Genomic DNA, 21,086 nt, shown 5'->3' with positions numbered 1-21,086 from the left:
TCTGTAGTAAGTTTTGAAATCAGGTAAAGTGAGTCCTCCTACTTTGTTCTTTTTTTATTAGATTATTTTGGCTATTCTGTGTCCATTGCAATTCCATATCAATCAGTTTGTCAATTTCTAGAAAGAAGTTAGCTGGAATTCTGATAGAGATTGCTTTGAATCTGTAGGTCATTTTGGGAATATTGACATCTTAACTATGTTAAGTCTTCCAATCCACGAACATGGAATGTTTTCCCAATTATTTAGATCATAATTAATTTCTTTCAACAATGTTTTATAGTTTTCAGATATGTTTGTTTTTTTTTTTTTGGTTGTGCCACGCGGCTTGTGGGATCTTAGTTCTCCAACCATTGATTGAGCCTGGGCCCATGGCAGTGAGTCCTAACCACTGGACCACCAGAGAAGCCCCTCAGATATAAATTTTGTAATTCTTTTGTTAATTTTATCCCTAAGTGTCTAATTCATTTTGATATTATTGTGTATGGAATTGTTCTGTTAGTTTCATTTTCATATTGTTCATTGCAAGCCTATAGAAATATATATGATTTTTGTATATTGATTTTGTATGCTGCAAACTTGCTGAACTTCTTTAGTAGTTATAATAGTTTTTTAGTGATTCCTTAGAATTTTCTATATACAAGATTATGTCATCTGCCGATAGAGAGAGTTGTACTTCTTCCTTTCCAATACGGGTGCCTTTTATTTCTTTCTCTTACCTAATTGCCTTGGTTAGAACCTCTAGTAAAATTTTAATAGAAGTGGTAAGAGTGAACATCCTTGTCTTGTCTCTGATGTTAGGGGCAAGCATCCGATCTTTCACCACTAAGTATGATGTTAGCCATGGATTTTTCACAGAAGCCCTTTATCAGGTTGAGAAAGTTCTCTTCTAGTCCTAGTTTTCTGTTTTTTTTTAAAATCGTAAAAAGGTGTTGGATTTTGTCAAACACTTTCTTGGTGTCAGTTGAGATGATCATGTGATTTTTGATTTTTATTCTACGAATGTGATGTATTGCATTAATTGATTTTCTGCTGTGAAAACAACTTTGCATTCCTGGGATAAATCCCAGTTTGTTATGATGTGTAATTCTTTTTATATGTTGTTGGATTTGGTTTGATAGTATTTGTTCAAGTTTTCTGCATCCATATTCACAAGAGATATTAATCTGTAGTTGCCCTTTCTTGTGCTGTCTTTGTCTGGTTTTAATATCAAGGTAGTACTGGCTTCATAAAATGAGTTGGGAAGTGCTCTCTCATCTTCTATTTTTTGACAGAGCTTGGGAAAAATTGGTATCAATTCTTCTTTAAATATTTGGTAAAATTCAGTCGTGAAGCCCTCTGGACCTAAGCTTTTCTTTGTAGGTAATTTTTGATGACTAATCCTGCCTCTTCACTTCTTATAGGTTTCTTCAGATTATGTATTTCTTCTTGAATCATTTTGGCAGTTTGTGTCTTTCTAGGAATTTGTCCATTTCATCTAAGTTATCTAATTTATTGTCATTGATATACAGGTCATAGTGTTCCTGTATACTCATTTCTATTTCTGTAAGATTGGTAGTAATGTCTCTTCATTTCTGATTCTAGAATTAAGATTTTAGATTTAGAATTAAGTCTTCTCTCTTTCTTCATCAATCTAGCTAAAGGTTTGTCAATTTTATGGCTCTTTTCCAAGAATCAGCTTTTGATTTCATTGATTTTTCTCTGTCGTTTTAAGATTTTCTATTTCATTAACTCCCATTCTATTTTCTATTATTTCCTCCCTTTTCTTTCTTTCAGGTTTAGTTTGCCCTTCTCTTCCCAGTGTGTTATAACGTTAGGAACTCTAACAAAGAGGCCAGAAGATACCCTGGAAATCTGTCTAAAGCCCTCAGCTCCTTGATCTCACTAAGTCTAAGAGGAAAGTGTGGGCCCATCTGCTTGTGAAAACTCACATGAGTGAGTGGAGGACAGCGCCTCTCCCCGAGGCTGTCTGCATCTTGACAGATGAACTTATAGCGCAGGTGACTCCCTGGTTAATGACTCACGTGGGGCATAAGTTCTAGCTGTCCTTGACTTCTTCTCTCTTTCCACCAAACACCAGAATAGTTGCTGGCAACTGGCAAAAAGTGCAAGTTTGAATAATGTCTTAATTATGGCTTCTAATTTACCTGTTAGGATCTTTAGTGCTGGGAATTACAAAGATACATTCTCGTTTGCAAAAGGTTTTTTCTATCCAAGATTTCTGTCCCTGGAAGAAAAAAAAAGTGGAAATTAGACGAAGATATTCCCAAGCCATCCTCAGAGTTCATTCTTTTGCTTTTATAAAATGAATAGTAACAGGAAGTCTGTCCAAAACATCTGAATAGACACGTCCAAGAATGGTGGACACAAGTCTTTCAGGATCTTAGCTCTGGTTTCGTTTAAGAGAAATGGCTCAGAAGTATGTATTCATGGTTTCCATAGGGCTACAACCTGGGTTTTGTATGCTAGTCAGAGTCTGCTAAGGGAGAACGATGATGCCCCTGGAGTAAGCCAGTGCCCCACAGAGCCTGGTGTGGACGTGAGTTACCGGAGAAGCTGAGAAAGTCGGCCAGTCTCTGGTCAGGTCTTTGATTTGCTCTCAAGACCCCATCTTCTCCAGACTCTCAGGCTCCCCACACACCATAGTCATTTTTTATTAATTAATTAATTTACAGGTAATTTTTCTAACTGGTGCTCAGATTCACTGAATGTTATTTTTAGAATTAAAAATATTGGAGGTGGGATCCGAGAGCTGAGGGCAGGCTTGATGTACCCCACCTCGGGGTGGTGCTCTGACTGCGGCAACTGTTGTAGGGCTGCCTCCGGGGAGACAGCGAGGTGCCACTGACCCCTTAAACATCTTCTTCTGAAGTACATTCTACGCTAGGAGGAATGACTGCACTATTTTCCTGCGCTATGGCAGTCAGACCTGGTAGAGGTAACATCTCTACAGAAACCCCAAACCTGGCAAGGATGGTTCAGATTTTGGCAGATTGTCGCTTCATCCCCACCCAACACTGATAATATCAGCAGAAGGACCTTCAAGATGGCGGAAGAGTAAGAGGTGGAGATCACCTTTCTCCCCACAAATACATCAAAAGTATACCTACATGTGGAACAATTCCTATAGAACACCTACTGAACACTGGCAGAAGACCTCAGACTTCCCAAAAGATGCCCTCAGATGACCTACACGCAGAGGCAGGGCCAAATCCAAACCTGAACCTCAGGAGCTGTGTGAACAAAGAAGAGAAAGGGAAATTTCTCCCAGCAGCCTCAGGAGCAGCGGATTAAATCTCCACAATCAACTTGATGCACCCTGCATCTGTGGAATACCTGAATAGACAACAAATCATCCCAAAATTGAGGAGGTGGACTTTGGGAGCAACTATAGACTTGGGGTTTGCTTTCTGCATCTAATTTGTTTTTGGTTTTATATTTATTTTAGTTTAGTATTTACAGCTTATTATCATTGGTAGATTTGTTTATTGATTTGGTTGCCCTCTTCCTTTATTTTAAAAGAAAAATATATATCTTTTCCTTTTTCTCTTTTTGTGAGTGTGTATGTGTATGCTTCTTTGTGTGATTTTGTCTGTATAGCTTTGCTTTTACCATTTGTCCTAGGGTTCTGTCTGTCCAGTTTTTTGTTTTTGTTTTCTTAGTATAGTTTTTAGCACTTGTTATCATTGGTGGATTTGTTTTTTGGTTTGGTTGCTCTCTTCTTTCTTTTTTAAAATACTTTTTAATTTTTTTATTCTTAATAATATTTTTTTATTTTGTATTTTAATAACTTTCTTTTCTTTCTTTCCTTCTTTCTTTCTTTCTTCCTTCCTTTCTTTCTCTCTCTCTCTCTCTCTTTCTTTTTCTCCCTTTTCTTCTGAGCCAAGTGGCTGACAGGGTCTTGGTGCTCTGGTCTGGTGTCAGGCCCGAGCCTCTGAGGTGGGAGAGCTGAGTTCAGGACATTGGTCCACCAGACACCTCTCAGCCCCACGTAATATCAAACAGGAAAAGCTCTCCCAGAGATCTCCATCTCAATGCTAAGACCCAGCTCCACTCAACAACCAGCAAGCTACAGTGATGGGCACCCTATACCAAGCAACTAGCAAGAGAGGAACACAACCCCACCCGTTAGCAGAGAGGCAGCCTAAAATCATAATAACTTCACAGACACCCCAAAACACACCATTGGACGCAGTCCTGCCCACCAGAGAGACAAGATCCAGCCTCATCCACCAGAACACAGGAACCAGTCCCCTCCACCAGGGAGACTACACAAACCACTGAACCAAACTTACCCACTGGGGGCAGACACCAAAAGCAATGGGAACTACGAACCTGCAGCCTGCGAAAAGGAGACCCCAAACACAGTAAGTTAAGCAAAATGAGAAGACAGAGAAATACACAGCAGATGAAGGAGCAAGGTAAAAACCCACCAGACCAAACAAATGAAGACAAAATAGGCAACCTACCTGAAAAAGAATTCAGAATAATGATAGTAAAGATGATCCAAAATCTTGGAAATAGAATGTAGAAAATACAAGAAACATTTAACAAGGACCTAGAAGAACTAAAGAGCAAACAAACAATGATGAACAACACAATAAATGAAATTAAAAATTCACTAGAAGGAATCAATAGCAGAATAAGTGAGGCAGAAGAACGGATAAGTGACCTGGACAATAAAATAGTGGAAATAACTACCACAGAACAGAATAAAGAAAAAAGAATGAAAAGAATTGAGACAGTCTCAGAGACCTCTGGGACAACATTAAAGGCACCAACATTCGAATTATAGGGGTCCCAGAAGAAGAGAATTAAAAAGGGTCTGAGAAAATATTTGAAGAGATTATAGTTGAAAACTTCCCTAATATGGGAAAGGAGATAGTCAAGTCCAGGAAGTGCAGAGAGTCCCATACAGGATAAATCCAAGGAGAAATATGCCAAGACACATATTAATCAAACTATCAAAAATTAAATACAAAGAAAAAATATTAAAAGCAGCAAGGGAAAAGCAAGAAATAACATACAAGGGAATCCCCATAAGGTTAACAGCTGATCTTTCAGCAGAAACTCTGCAAGCCAGAAGGGAGTGGCAGGACATATTTAAAGTGATGAAAGGGAAAAACCTACTACCAAGATGACTCTACCCAGCAAGGACCCCATTCAGTTTTGTTGGAGAAATTAAAACCTTTACAGACAAGCAAAAGCTAAGGGAATTCAGCAGCACCAAACCAGCTTTACAACAAATGTTAAAGGAACTTCTCTTGGCAGGAAACACAAGAGAAGGAAAAGACCTACAAAAACAAACTCAAAACAATTAAGAAAATGGTAATAGGAGCATACATATCAATAACTACCTTAAATGTAAATGAATTAAATGCTCCAACCAAAAGACATAGACTGGCTGAATGGATCCAAAAACAAGACCCATATATATGCTGTCTACAAGAGACCCACTTCAGACCCAAGGACACATGCAGACTGAAAGTGAGGGGATGGAAAAAGATATTCCATGCAAATGGAAATCAAAAGAAAGCAGGCGTAGCAGTTCTCATATCAGACAAAATAGACTTTAAAATAAAGACTATTACAGGAGACAAAGAAGGACACTACATAATGATCAAGGGATCAATCCAAGAAGAAAATAAAACAATTGTAAATATTTATGCACCCAACAGAGGAGAACCTCAATACATAAGGCTAATGCTAACAGCCATAAAAGGAGAAATCGACAGTAACACAATAATAGTAGGGGACTTTAACACCCCACTTTCACCAGTGGACAGATCACCCAAAATGAAAATAAATAAGGAAACACAAGCCTTAAATGACACATTAAACAAGATGGACTTAATTGATATTTATAAGACATTCCATCCAAAAGCAACAGAATACACTTTCTTCTCAAGTGCTCATGGAACATTCTGCAGGATAGATCATATCTTGGGTCACCAATCAAGCCTTTGTAAATTTAAGAAAATTGAAATTGTATCAAGTATCTTTTCCAACCACAACACTATGAGACTAGATATTAATTACAGGAAAAAAATCTGTAAAAAATACAAACACATGGAGGCTAAACAATACACTACTAAATAACCAAGAGATCACTGAAGAAATCAAAAAATACCTAGAAACAAACGACAATGATAACGCAACAACCCAAAACCTATGGGTTGCAGCAAAAGCAGTTCTAAGAGGGAAGTTTATAGCAATGCAGTCCTACCTCAAGAAACAAGAAACATCTCAAATAAACAGCCTAACCTTACACCTAAAGCAATTAGAGGAAGAAGAACAAAAAAACCCAAAGTTAGCAGAAAGAAAGAAATTATAAAGATCAGATCAGAAATAAATGAAAAAGAAATGAAGGAAACAATAGTAAAGATCAATAAAACTGAAAGCTGTTTCTTTGAGAAGATAAACAAAATTGATAAACCATTAGCCAGACTCATCAAGAAAAAGAGGGAGAAGACTCAGATCAATAGAGTTAGAAATGAAAAAGAGGTAACAACTGACACTGCAGAAATACAAAGGATCATGAGAGATTACTACAAGCAACTCTATGCCAATAAAATGGACAACCTGGAAGAAATGCACAAATTCTTAGAAAAGCACAACCTTCCGAGACTGAACCAGGAAGAAAGAGAAAATATAAACAGACCAATCACAAGCACTGAAATTGAAATTGTGTTAAAAGTCTTCCAACAAACAAAAGTCCAGGACCAGACGGCTTCACAGGCAAATTCTATCAAACGTTTAGAGAAGCGCTAACACCTATCTTTCTCAAACTCTTCCAAAATATAGCAGAGGGAGCAAGATCGTTTTGGTTTTCCTGGGTCCCTTGTATTTCCATATGAATATTAGGCTCTGCTTGTTGATTTCTGGGAGGAAAAAAAAGCAGCTAGGATTTAGAGGGGGATTGCACTGAATCACTTCATCAGTTTGGGGAATATTGCCATTTTAATTATGTTAAGAATTTCAATTTGTGAACATAGGCTATCTTTCCATTTAATTTAATTTCTTTCAACAATGTTTTATAATTTCAAGTGTACAAGTCTTGCACTTCTTTTGTTAAATTTTTTTCTAGGTAGCACATTGTTTTGAGTACTTATTTTCTTTCTGCTACAAGATACTGTATGCCTGTCTTGTTCACTTCTTCACCCAGGCTTAAAGTGAGCCATTTCTCCAAGGAGCCCTGGTTCTGTATCATGGGTAATAGTATTTAGAAAACATTTTCAGAGTGTTCAGTGTGTTCTAAAATACTCATTGTAGAGAGGAAACTAAGGCTGTCTGAGTTTAAATATCTTGTTTGTTGGCCTTCTGCAGACACTATTGTCAACTAAAATGAGCCAGAATTGTTTGGAAAACACTGCATTTATGTTTGCAGCCAGAATAAATAAGACTGGTCTAGAATACATTATTGTTGTGAGAAAGCAAGAATACTTTCCAAGATGTTTAGAAGTACGGGCAAAGATGCCAACTTCAAAGACCTTTTATTGACTGAATTTTGATAATTTAAATATGAAAAAGGAGACCATGATTATAATAACTAGAACTAGTTGAATCTGTAAAAAGCCCTAAGTCCATGATGATGCTCAAAAAGAACAGATTGCGTTCCATAAAATCATACCTATATATGTCTGGGGATTTATGATCCCCAGTTACAAAATATACAAAAATATATGCCTCATGGTTACTGGCTAAATAACTCATTAAGGATCAAGGAGTAGACTGTGGAGAAATGGATTTGTAACTGTGGTCCTTAGACCATGCTCAATATAAGAACCTCCCAAATACAATTGTGGTTGAACATATGTTGAGGGAGCCTTCAAGGAAGTCTGGGGCCTAGTTCTGGACAAATGCTCAGGGAAGCTTGAGATTTGACCTATAACTCACCTACCTCTCAGTAAATTCCTCCATGCTAGATGTACGTTGTATACATATATCAGGTAGTTGGCAAACACTTTCCAGAATCTCAAGCAGTGGGAGAAGTCAAGAAGCTATAACACTCCCCTCCTTCCAGAAGTATAAAGTAGGTGCTACTTATCCCTGGAAAAAACCATCATTCTGTTTGGTTATTATCATTGGCAACTGTGTATTTCCACGAGGATTCTAGGGACCCAGGATGCTGTAAAGGATGCAGTGTTCCCTAATTTCTATTTTTCCTATTTTAATGAAAACCATATAGTTCTTTTTGTGTTTATCTTTCCCAATTGAGACATTTATAGGAAAGAAAAAGTAGAGAATTTTGACAGCTGTTGAAGGTTCTTTATGTACAATGTGAGTCTTTGGAACTAGCAATTAGAAGGTTACAATTTGTATATTAAACTGGTAGAATGATATAAACTAACTAAATGATAATCCTTAAGTATATTCACAGTTGCTATACTCTTTGATCTTTATCATTTTTGGAGTGTGTACCATAAATCCCATTGTTTGATTATGAGCACCTATATTTTTGAGCAAAATTACTATTACTATTTTCTTGCCAACCAGAAAACTATTCTCATATCATATACAAAAGTTTAGGATGTTTATCTATGGAAAATTAAATAGCAATATTCACTATAACATGATAATGATATATTAAAACAAAAAGGCAAAAAGCAAAGGGTTCCTGGGATGAGTGTGATGGGAAGAATTTTCAGGTCACTCTGAGGTCTGACAGCATGATTATATACTTGGACATTTCCTAAGTGAACCATTCTAAGAGGAGTTGAACAATATTAACATGCAATTGGGATTTGTTGTTTTATAAAATAATTTATTGATATGATTACAAACTATACCCATGAGAAGTGGCTGTTAGTGAAGAAAATACATGGGGAAAGCCAATTAGCATAAGCATATCCAGTCTTTGATCTTAGTGATATATTTTCTTTACTAAGTATACGTGAATGCTTTGTTTCTATTAGTTTGACCAATATCCTGAGTATCTCTGAGCAGAAGATGTTCATGTTCACCTCTTGAGCAGGCCTCTGATGACTGCAGGAAGACTGGACAATTTTTTCTTTTGTCTAATTGGTGAAATCACCCCATAAGTTCTAACTATCCTATCTGATTTGTCCTCTTCTTTTTAAACTTGGAACTTTTATCTCTGAACTTATTTAAAAGGTATTATATTACTCATTTAAAAAAATATTTAATGTAGCATCTTCTAGAACGGGTCAGTTTTTGATGTCCTATGTAGCTACTAAGTTTTTTCTATCTTAGTGTATATCTCTCCTTCATGTATTATTATTATTTTTTTTGGAATGGCTCTTTGAGAGAATTAAAGTATTTTCCAAGAAAAAAGAATATTGGAGGTTGTGAGGAAATACGTATTCATATAACACCACTGCTGGGGCTGGAAATTGGTACATTCTCCATCAAGGGTAATTTGGCAATAATTTGTCACAATTATGAAGCTTATACCTTTTGACGTGCCATTTTTAGGATTTTATTCTACAGATATGCCTGAACAAATGACATGTCCAGGGTTATTTACTGCATCACTGCTTATGATATCAAAAGGCTGGGAGTCACCTGCTGTTTATCAGTAGGGGTTTGTTACCTGAATCATAGAACAGTTGTCAATTTTCTGGAACTCTAAAAAAAAAAAAAAAGAATAAGACGTTCTCTATCAATAGGGAAAGATCACTGAGCTATAGTAAGTGAAAAAGCAAGTCATGGGTTAATTTCTAGAGTATCGTCATTCTGTTAGAGGGGAGAAATGTAAATATGCAAGTACACTTGCTGGAAAATAGGCACCACATACTGGGAAGGATCCCCCAGGAGCAGCTGACACTCATTTTCCTAGGGGGAGATCTTGAGGCCTCGGGGACCTGGGTGGGAAGGAGATGCCCATAGCCTGGGTGCCTTTCTCAATTTTTTTTTTTTTAGATTTATTTATTTATTTTTGGCTGCGTTGGGTCTTCGTTGCAGTGTGCAGGCTTCTCTTGTGGTGGCTTCTCTTGCTGCGGAGCACGGGCTTTAGGCACGCGGGTTTCTGTGGTGTTGGAGCACAGGCTCAGTAGTTGTGGCTCGTGGGCTCTAGAGCGCAGGCTTGGTAGTTGTGGCGCACGGGCTTAGTTGCTCCGCAGCATGTGGGATCTTCCCCGACCAGGGATCGAACCCATGTCCCCTGTACTGGCAGGCGGTTCTTAACCACTGCACCACCAGGGAAGCCCGCCTTTCTCAATTTTTTAAAAGACTTAATGTTTTTATCATACTAAGTTAAGTAAGCCAGACAGAGAAAGACAAATATCATATGAGATCGCTTATATGTGGAATCTAAAAAAATTATACAAATGAACTTATTTACAGAACAGAAACAGACTCACAGACATAGAAAACAAATTTATGGTTACCAAAGGGGAAAGGGGGGAGGAGGGATAAATTAGGAGTTTTGGATTAACATAAACACACTACTATATATAAAATAGATAACCAACAAGGACCTACTGTATGGCACAGGGAACTATACTCGATATCTTGTAATAACCTATAAAGGAAAATAAATTGAAAAAGAATACATGGGAATTCCCTGGTGATCCAGGGGTTAGGACTCGGCGCTTTCACTGCCTGGGCCAGGGTTCAATCCCTGGTCAGAGAACTAAGATCTTGCAAGCTGCATGGTGCTGCCAAAAAAATAAAAGAATATATATATAATATATATATATTCTCTATATATTATATATATTCTCTCTATATAATATATATTCTACATATATATATTCTATATATTAATATATTATATATTATATATATGTATTATGTATAGAATCACTTTGCTGTACACCTGAAACTAACACAACATTGTAAATCAACTATACTCCAATTAAAAAAAAAAGACTAAATAAAGACTTAATTTTTTTTAGAGCAGTTCTAGGTTCACAACAAAATTGAGAGGGAGGTACAGATTTCCCACATACTCCCTGACCCTCCCTCATTATCAACATTCTCCACCAGCATGGTGCATTTATTACCAAGGTCAAACTTACAACTGACACATCACCATCACCCGAAGTCCATAGTACACGTTACTTCACTCTTGGCATCATACATCCTATGGGTTGGACAAATTATAATGACATTTAGCCATCATTATAATATCATACAAAGTATTTTCACTGCCCTAAAAATCCTCTGTGCTCCACCTATTCATCCCTCCCTCCCTCCGTCCTAACCCCTGGCAACCACTGAGCTTTTTATTGTCTCTGTAGTTTCACCTTTTCCAGAATGTCATGTAGTTGGACTCACCCAGTATGAAGCCTTTTCAGATTGGCTTCTTTCACTTAGTTTTAATGCGTTTAAGCTTCCTCCACGCCTTTCTATGGGTGATAACCCATTTCTTTTTTTAGTGCTGAATAATATTCCATTGTCTGGATGTACCACAGTTTATTTACCCATCCACCCTCTGAAGGTGGTTGCTTCTGAGTTTTGGCGGTTACGAATAAAGATGCCACAAACATCTGTGTGCAGTTTGCAGTTGTGGATCTACGTTTTTCCCTTTAAAAATTTGAATGATGTAAACGTACTACCTATTTCAAAATGGAAAACTGTTGCCTGAAATGAAAAAGTAAAATAAAACAATTTTTTTAAAGAAAAAAATTCTCCATAGTCCCGCAACTCTCATCATAAAGTGGTGTCATTTTTCATCTGCTGAACCCCAATTCATCTGTATCCATTTGTTGAAGATGTCTCTTGTGCAAGGTGCTGAGTGCTGTGGGGACTTCCCAGAGAAACACTTCAGTGCAAGCTCCGTCCACCGCCTGGAAATGTCAGGTGAGGGGTGGACACAGCACGTGCTGAAGCGCGCAGGCAGCAGGGCTGGCTTCCTGGAGCAGAGGGGGAAATCCCTGCCCACCTCACTGGGGAGCCAGCATCCTTTCCTGCATCTCCTTGAGGCCCGGCTTGATGTGTGATGTGTGTATACCTGTGTGATGCATTCGTGTGTGGTGTGATGTGGGTACACGTGTGATGGGTGTGTGTGTGGTGTGTGTTTGTGTATTATGCACATGGCGCGTGTGCTGTGTATTATGTGCTGTGCACACAATGCGTGTGTGTCCCGGGCTTGTGGCGGGGTGCGTGGACAGGCACGTGGAGTGGCCGGGCAGAGTCAGATCTTGGAGAAACCACAGTGGGCTACCCACAGCCACTAGACACCCCCCCCCCATCCTGGGCTCTCTGCTGCAGCTGCCAGGGGAAGCATCACGGTGCGACCTTTGACCTGTGACCCGAGGTGTCTAGTGGCTGACCCCACCCACCTGGCAGCAATGCTGATCTTGGGGGCTCCCTTGTCTCTTGGGAGAGTGGCAGTGACAGCCCAGGGTCACAGAGGCCCTCCCCAACGAGGGCATGTCAAGGACCCGAGGCCGCTTTTGTGGCTCCATAGAGAGTCCTGGCCCCAGTCCCAGCCATGCAAGGACGGTCCAACCTGGGTTTCTAACCTTCTGGAAGGAGCTGCGAGCCCCACCCAGACCGAGGAGGCTTTCTAGGGAGAACGCAGAGTCAGCTGGTCACTTGGTTTCTTTTTGAATAACAGGAATGATTGTAATTCAAGGTCTTCCCCCGGGGCCTTGAAAAAACACCACCATACGGTTTTCCCTCCAAATAATTTAATGACTGCTTGAAAACTACGTTGCTGATGAGGAAAAGTGGCAGCATTGGCCCAGAAGAGAAAGTTCAGCTGAAGTCCCAGCCCCAGCCCTTCTTATGTGGAATGTTCTAACAGTCTGAGGCAAAATAGCCAAGTGCATCATCAGCTGGAAGGAAGAAAACATGCTTCCCTTTTGCCTTTCACTCTTTACTTCCCAGAGAAGCTGGGAGAACACAACTCTTTTCTGGAAAGGAAAAAAAAAAAAACCATAATTCACAGTATATGCACAATATGTCTCTGGAGAAAGACAAGAAGAATCTAAACAAATACTGTATTTGTTTAGAGAGTCGGCTACTTTCTCACCGAGACATAGGATGGCGTTCCTAAAACAATTTTCTGTGTCTTCTAGGACTAAACAAATAAATCAATATCTGTGGGTAATGGGAGCTGGGTTTCTCCCTGTTGGAGAAGGGAATTACAAATACAGGAAGTGGGGAAGGTTAGAATGAATCCCTGTAGCGTTGGACTGAAATTGAAATTATCAATATGAACCTGGGATTTTAATAAGTAGAGATAGATACAAGAATGGATGTAGGTGTGTATGTGGTTCCCCCCTGCCCCCACACACACCAACTACATATAACAGATTGTATTAGTTGCCTATGCTTAACATAACAAATTGCCCCAAAACTTAGTGGCTTAAAACAACATTTACTGGGGCTTCCCTGGTGGTGCAGTGGTTGAGAGTCCGCCTGCCGATGCAGGGGACGCGGGTTCGTGCCCCGGTCCAGGAAGATCCCGCATGCCGTGGAGCGGCTGGGCCCGTGAGCCGTGGCCGCTGGGCCTGCATGTCCGGAGCCTGTGCTCTGCAACGGGAGAGGCCACAACAGTGAGAGGCCCGCGTACCGCAAAAAAAAAAAAACCTCAAAACAAAAAAACAACATTTACTTATATAAAATAGATAAACAACAAAGACCTACTGTATAGCACAGGGAACTCTACTCAATATTCTGTCATAACCTATATAGTAAAAGAATCTGAAAAGGAATAGATACATGTATATGTATAACTGAATCACGTTGCTATACACTTGAAACTAACACAGCATTGTAAATCAACTATACCTCAATGTAAAATAAAAAATTAAATAATGAAAAAAGAATTATTCATTTGGCTTAAGTTCATCAACCACGAAAACCCTTGGGCTGTTTAAAAAAGAACGCCAGCAACAAACATTTATTATGTCACAGCAGACTGGGGATTGGATGGGGCTTAGCTGGATGCTCCTGACTCTCGTCTCTCCCAAGGATTCAATCAGGGATGGGCGGGAACTGTGGCCTCATCTGGAGGGGGCGATTGGGGCGTATCCATCTCCAAGCCCCCTCGCGTGGTTGCTGTTGGCGAGAACCACCTGCTCTCGAGGACTGATAGCCCATCTCCTCCCTCAGTTCCTTCCACGTTAGCCTCTCCCAGGGCGGTTCACAGCCTGGCAGGTGCCCCTTCAGAGTGAGGAGCCCGAGACACATGCAAGATGGAAGCCAGCGTGTCTTTATAACCTAACACGTGAAGCAATACCTCATCACTTTTGCCGTATTTCTTTTCCTTTTTTAAGAAAAAGATAATGTGTTTGTTGATTTGCCTTTCATCTTAACCTTTCCCCCTCAACACCAAATCTTTTTCTTTTGGCCGCACTACGCAGCATGCGGGATCTTAGTTCTCCGACCAGGGATCGAACCCCTGCCCCCTGCAGTGGAAGCGTGGAGTCCTAACCCCTGAACCGCCAAAGAATTCCCACTTTTGCTATATTCTATTCATTAGAAGTGAGTCACTTGGTCCAGCCCACACTCAGGGGGAGAGGGTTACTGTAATGTCAGTGCCTGGAATTAAGCTTCTGATAGCTGACACATTCATTTTGAAAGATACCCATCTCGAATGAACAGACTGTAAGGCACAGCTACTAACAAAACAACCAGATAAGGAGTGGGGCCACCGCCACCCTTGAAAGCCCTGGATGACTCCGCTTCTCCCTTCCTGCCCCCTGATTCCCGATCTCAGGCTTTAAATTAGCCAGTAAAGACTCCAGACACCCTGCCCTTGGACCCTAATAAAGGCAGATTCTGGCCCACTTTCTCTTCCCATGACCTTGCTGTGTGGCCCTTCCTTGGGTGTGACCTGTGAGTAGTAAATCTTGTTCCTCAAAGTTCTCTTGGTTTTTGCTGAAGTGTATCTTGCAATCGTAATAAGAACCACAAGGGTGGGCTTACAGGGTGGCTCAGTGGTTAAGAATCTGCCTGCCAATACAGGTGACACGGGTTTGAGCCCTGGTCCGGGAAGACTCCACATGCTGCATAGCAACTAAGCCCGTGCGCCACAACTACAGAGCCTGTGCTCTAGAACCTATGAGCCACAACTACTGAGCCCGCGTGCCACAACTACTGAAGCCCACGAGGCTGGAGCCTGAGCTCCACAACAAGAGAAGCCACTGCAATGAGAAGCCCGTGCACCGCACCGAAGAGTAGCCTCTGCTCGCCGCAACTAGAGAAAGACACGTGCAGTAATGAAGACCCAGTGCAGCCAAAAATAAATAAATAAATTTATTTAAAAAAAAGAAAAGAACCACAAGGGCTGGTCCAACCACAACATTAGTCCCAGTGGGGGAAATGTCTGTGGGGCTCCCTACAAGTGATACAGGCCTGTGTGAGTGCCCCGCACATTCCTAGTTGGGAGGCACGGCTCTCAGGGGGCTGGGATCACTGGGGTCATAGGCTTACCACACATGTACACGTATGTATATTTATTTTCTGGCTCTATCCACTGAAAGTGCCTAAAAACACTCTGATAGCACTGAGTATACTTAGTGCTCAAGTATCTGTTTCTAAATAGCATTCTCCCCTAAAAGAAGCCAGGGCTCCTTGGACAAATGACTGAATCCAGATCTAGGGCAGAGAAAGTACAAGATGAGCTTGGAACATCTTGTGCCAGAAAGTAAGGAAATGTTTATTTTTGACATGGGAACTTGTCCGAAGAGCACAGAAGCCTCTCTGAAGGGGCTCTCACTGGCCTTATCTGGGATGACTTGAGCATGAAACTAAATGATCACAATCAAGAATGATAACCCTTTGGCTGAAATGAGGACCCATGATTCCACACCAGTATAAATTCATACATAAATAAACACATAAGGGAGATGCGAAAGCTATTTCTTCCCTTTACTAGTCATCTAATAAATGCAGAAAGAATGATGGAACTAGAAAAATCACCATTTGGCAACCGTCGAGGATCTTCGATGAAAGCTACAAGTAGGTGGTAAAAGTCTGAAGAGCAGCGGTACACTTATATAGCCGCAAAGTATCTCCCATCGATAGTCATTAATTACAAAGAAGACATGAGTAACCTGACAGTGGAGAAATCTGGTGAACACCACCTAACATAAAGTAAGCATCACCAGCAAGGAAACCAATCTTCACCACCAGCCTCCAGACGATATGCACTGAGAAGAACAAAAAATGCCAAAAATGCATAACCTGAATCTAATCGGGAGGAAACCTTAGACAACCCAAATTGAGGGGCATCCTGGATAATAACTGACCTATATTCTTCAAAAGTCTCAAGGCTGTGAAAGTCAAGGAAAGATGGGAATGGTTGCAGAGGCCGTAGAGACATGACCCTGGAATGCCCTTGAGTCTCTCACCCCGCCCCTTGGCCCCCTTTGGCCCCGCCCCATCCTCTCTGGGTCCCACCCTCTGATCCCTCTCTAGGCCCCACCCCTGCCCCTCTAGGCCCCGCCCCCTCTGCTGGGCCTAGAGTCCACCCCACCCCACCCCTGCATAAGAAACCAACAAGTGGGCCCTTCCCAGGAATCTCTTAACAACACGGTGTGGGAAATCAGAAAGCCAGTGTCCAGCCCCTTGAATAACTAGGCTCAGGCCCCCCATCATCAAAAGGGGGGAACGCCATCATCTGCCCTGCAGGATTTCATACGCTGAGGTGGGTGAGGAGCTTGGACAGCGGTAACGCGACTCTGATTTATTCAGGTCTGTTTTCTCACAGGCAGCGTTTAAACGCCATCACCACCGAGGGCCCCAATTCTTCCTTGGTGCAGGTCTGGGGTGTCCGTGGCCCCTCCAGGAGCATCGGCCTTGCATCCTGACCCCCAGCTCGGGAGGGAGCTTTTCAGAGGGCGCCCAGCACTGGCCCTGCTTGTGGCCCTGGGCAGGGACAGCAGCTGGTGTGCACGCTGCTCCTGGCTCAACCCACTTCCCTCTGCTTCACCGAAAGTCCATTTTTTTTCCTAAGGAAAAAGCTGGCATGTGACTGACATACTTTCCCTGAGGAAAGAAAGGCTTTGCTTTAGTATTAACTCTTAATTGTTTAAAAAGCTTAGTTAAGAAAAATAGCCTCAGTTCAAAATTCCAAGTTACTGCTTAGTCTCCAGAAATGTTCTAGAATCTTCCGGGGATGAACGAGCGGTCCAAGAGCCACTCACTCTTTCCTGCAGTCATGCCTCACAGTGTCCAGACTCTGCTCAAAAGTTGCCTTCGGGGAGGCTCTCTGACTCCCCAGCCCCCAGCCCCCGCGTCCTGTTTCTATACCCCTCCCTCTTTCCTCTGCCCCCTCCCCTCCCACAAAAGCCACAGAAGCCCCAGCCCTGCTCAGTCCTCCGCATGAGTGCCCAGCGGAGGGGAGGTGCTCACTATCGCATGGTTACTAAGGGAGTGATTCAATAGCGCAGGTGGAGCATCGCCAGAGCCGCGGGCAGCGGCCTGTCCCCGGGCCCCCGCGGGCCGGTGGTGCACACAGGGCAGGAGGTCACCCAGTCACCCGGGAGAGCCTCAGTTCACGTGGGGTGAGCGCAGCCTCAGAGGCCGATGCAGGTGAGAGCAATGGGTGGAGGCCCCTCGGTAAACAGTCCTACCTCCCCTGCTGAGGACACACTCCCAGGGCTGAGTCAGCTAAGGTATTAACAAAAGGCGTGGACTCGCTGAAAGGAAAGCAGAGCCTCCCGGGGTTCATTCATAAACCCGCCTGGTACTCCCCGCCCCCTCAGGTTAGGTCCCGCCCCCTCATCTGAAATATTCCTGTCCATCAGAAATGGTTGCTTAAAATGCTTTGGGGGCAAGATAACGGGAACATCTGCCCTGGGGATTAGGATCCCACCCGAGACAGTGCACGAGGCTGAGTGAGGGACCGCGGGGGCACTGCCCACTGCACTGAGCTGAGACTTTCCCTGCTCTGAAGGGGGCACTGCCTTGCATACTCCTGAGCTTCAGCTGGGATAACACTTGTACAATATTTGGGAAATACTACATTTAAATGGAAATCCTCATATGTTCCAAGACCCCCCGTGGATGCCCAAAACCCAGATGGTACCGAATTCTGTATATACGTTTTTTCCTATGCATACATACCTATGATAAAGCTTAATTTTTAAATTAGACACAGTAAGAGATTAACAACGATAAGTAAAAATAAAACAATTATAACGATATATTGTAATGAAAGTTATGTGAACATGCTTTCTCTCCCTCAAAATATCTTCGTGTGGTGTACTCACCCTTCTTCTGATGATGTGAGATGATAAAATGCCTATGCGATGAGATGCAGTGAGGTGAATGCCACAGACACTGCGACATAGCATTAGGCTGCTAAGGACCTTCTGACCACAAGTCAGAAGGAGGATCACCTGCTCCAGGTGACCCTGGATCATGCAGCCGTGACGGTATCTGTGGCTGGATGTCAGCATCAGACCACATCCATGGCTGGAGATGCTGGATGCGATGGATCAGGACAGCGTGAGATTTCATCCTGCTACTCAGAACAGCATGGCAACTCAAGACTTGTTTATTTCTAAAGTTTTCCATTTAATATTTTCAGACTGGGTTGATCCCAAGTAACTGAAACTGCAGAAAACAAAATCACGGATGAGGGGGGACGACTGCATTTCTATCACAGGGTAGTAGGATACAAACAGAAACAGAGGTGGTGTGTCAGCAAGGCTTCAACTGGTGGTTCAGAGACCACCAGGGGCTGGGAGCTCAGGGAGTGGGTAAGTGCAGGGAGTTAAGTCTCAGAGGGTGGGCAGGATTTGGAGAGGTGGGTGGAAGACGCTTGGGGCCGGGGCGTGGTGGGCTGGGTGGAGCAGCAGGTGAGAAGCAGTACAGTGAGGACAGGTTTGGAGAGCGGAGGGGGAGGGGTGGTACCAAGGAGCAGAAAGGCAAGGGAACGGGGTTTGGGGGGGAGGGCAGATGCCTTGTGCCACCCCGCATCTGAGTAGGAGGGGGCTGGGCTGTGGAGGGGCAGGAGAGGACCCAGCACGAGAGGAGCGTTTGAGTGGGGGCTTCTCTTGGTAAGGGAAGAGCAGGCACAGACCAAGCTGCCATATCTTCGTACACCCCGTGCTCTGTGCGAGCCTGTTGTGTGGCCAGTGTGAGGCTGCGTGCAGGGCCACCGGCTGGGGTGGAAGTGAGCCAGGCTTCCATTGCCGTCAGGTAACAACTCATGGCCAACGAACAAGGCAGCAAATAAGCCAGAGCACTGCAGATTGGGGAACAGTAGGAAGGGACAAGAGAAGAGGGTATGAAAGAGTACGGGGCGTGCACATGGGGCCGGGGCCTTGTTGGATTGGGAAGTCTTTGCCAAACATGTTCCACATTTCAACTGAGAACGGAAAGACTGGCAGAGAATTCTAGGGGGAGGGAACCGTGTGTACTGAGGGAACAGTGTGTAGTGGGAAGAGCTGCAGGGTTGGGGGGTGGCTGAGGGGCTTGGGCTGGGAATGTGGAATAACTGGTGACTGGGGAGGCAGGTGGGGCTCATTCTGCAGGGCCTTTAGGCCACAGTGACTGGTGAGCAGGGAGTGGCATGAGCTGGTGAGACTGGATTATACATGGGCAAACGGGGGCAGGGCACCCGTGGGAAGACCGGAGTGTGGTCCAGGCCAGAGAGGTTGGAGGCCGGGGCTAGGCTGGGAGTGGGTGGGCGGACAGGAGATACTCGGTGCGGCTGGCAGGCGGAGAAGGGACCTGCTGCCCGTGAGGATGGAGGGAGGGGAGGAGCCCAAGCACGACCCTGGGTTTCTGGCTGGCGGAGCAGGCGGCTGGTGGTGTGATTTGTGGAGGGGGCCACGCAGGCCCAGCCTGAGGAGGAGAGCCAGCTCCCAGCAGTGGACACTGTAGGCTTCAGGCGCCCACTGGACCTGCAGGGAGGGCAGAGGTGTCGTGTAGCAGCTGGTGGCACCAATGGGACTCAGCGCACAGGCGATATCTAGATAATGCTAGACAGTGAGAATCACTGGGATTGCTTGCTGATGGAGAGACTGCAGGAAGAAGAGAGGAAGGCGGAGGCCCTGAGCCCCCAGGAGCAGCGGAGGGGGCTGAGGATGCAAGGCCGGGGAGGCGGAGGACAGACACAGCGTCTAGGGGGCCTCGGAGTGCTGTCTACCAAGAACCGTGTGCCCACGATGGGCCGGAAGGTGTGGGAGGGAAGTGAGAGGGGAGTGGGCTGATGGGTGTGGGAACGGGCCCTGACACCTTGTTTGTTTGTTTTGCGGTACGCGGGCCCCTCACTGTTGTGGCCTCTCCCGTTGCGGAGCACAGGCTCCGGACGCGCAGGCTCAGCGGCCATGGCTCACGGGCCCAGCCGCTCCGCGGCATGTGGGATCTTCTCAGACCGGGGCATGAACCCGAGTCCCCTGCATCGGCAGGCGGACTCTCAACCACTGTGCCACCAGGGGAGCCCTGTTTGTTTGTTTAAAGGAAGGAAAAAAAGAAGGAAGTGTCTGCTACAAACATGACCGAGGTAACCTTTGTACGATCCGGGGGGTGGTCACAGGATGCTCGATCATCCTCTGGATTTTTATGTGGCTTTAGCGCAAAGACCTGACAGCCAGCCTCACCCCCTGGGAGAGGTTCCCCGGGAAGGAGGGGCACCAGGACGTTCTGGAACAGGTCCACGTAGACGGGGAGGAGCCTCTGGGGAGGGTGCAGGAGGGTAGGGCAGGCTGCAGGGGGACACCCTGGAGAAGGCAGGGCTGGGATGGGGGGACAGGGGAGCTGGGGAGGGGAGGGTGGGACCGAAGCAACAGGGCAGCCGGGCCTCGGCCTCAGGAAGTGGTTTGGGAACCTAAGAGCTGGTTTGCTGCTGGGCGAGTCTCTGTTTACTCAGCAGCCCTGTTTCGTGGGCCAAAATCAACAGCAAATGCCACAGTGAAATGACTGATTTGTGGACCAATTTAGCTGAAAGAAACCACTGTCCTCATGTGTCTATTTAGAGCAGACGCCTCACGCTCTCATCCCACAGCTGCACTTGGCCCACACGTGGACTTGGTTTGACCTTGTATTAAGAGAAGAATTAGCTGTTGTTATTAACCGAGAAGGAGAATCCTTTGTGAAAACCTTGACTTCCGGCTGCTCTGGACCGCCCTGGGGACGTGGGGACTCTGGCTGATGTACTGCAGAGCTGCAGAGGGCAGTGGGTCACCACACACCCCGCCCTGCTCTTGCCTGGCCGC

At 44.0% G+C, this 21,086-nt stretch overlaps 1 protein-coding gene across 1 annotated transcript in view; it reads right to left on the bottom strand.

Annotated features, from left to right (window-relative positions):
* TRPM1 (transient receptor potential cation channel subfamily M member 1) overlaps window positions 1-21,086 on the bottom strand; it is a 212,459-nt gene that overhangs the window by 79,076 nt on the left and 112,297 nt on the right. The window contains exon 7 of the mRNA XM_065871777.1: window positions 2,145-2,224. Coding sequence (XP_065727849.1) covers window positions 2,145-2,224 — 80 coding nt within the window. The remainder of the gene's footprint in view (window positions 1-2,144; window positions 2,225-21,086) is intronic.

The sequence above is a fragment of the Phocoena phocoena genome, chromosome 2 (genome assembly GCF_963924675.1).
Source record: "Phocoena phocoena chromosome 2, mPhoPho1.1, whole genome shotgun sequence".
NCBI classification, from domain to species: domain Eukaryota; kingdom Metazoa; phylum Chordata; class Mammalia; order Artiodactyla; family Phocoenidae; genus Phocoena; species Phocoena phocoena.
The sequence above is the reverse complement of the archived record's forward strand: the minus strand, read 5'-3'. Positions and strand labels throughout refer to the sequence as shown.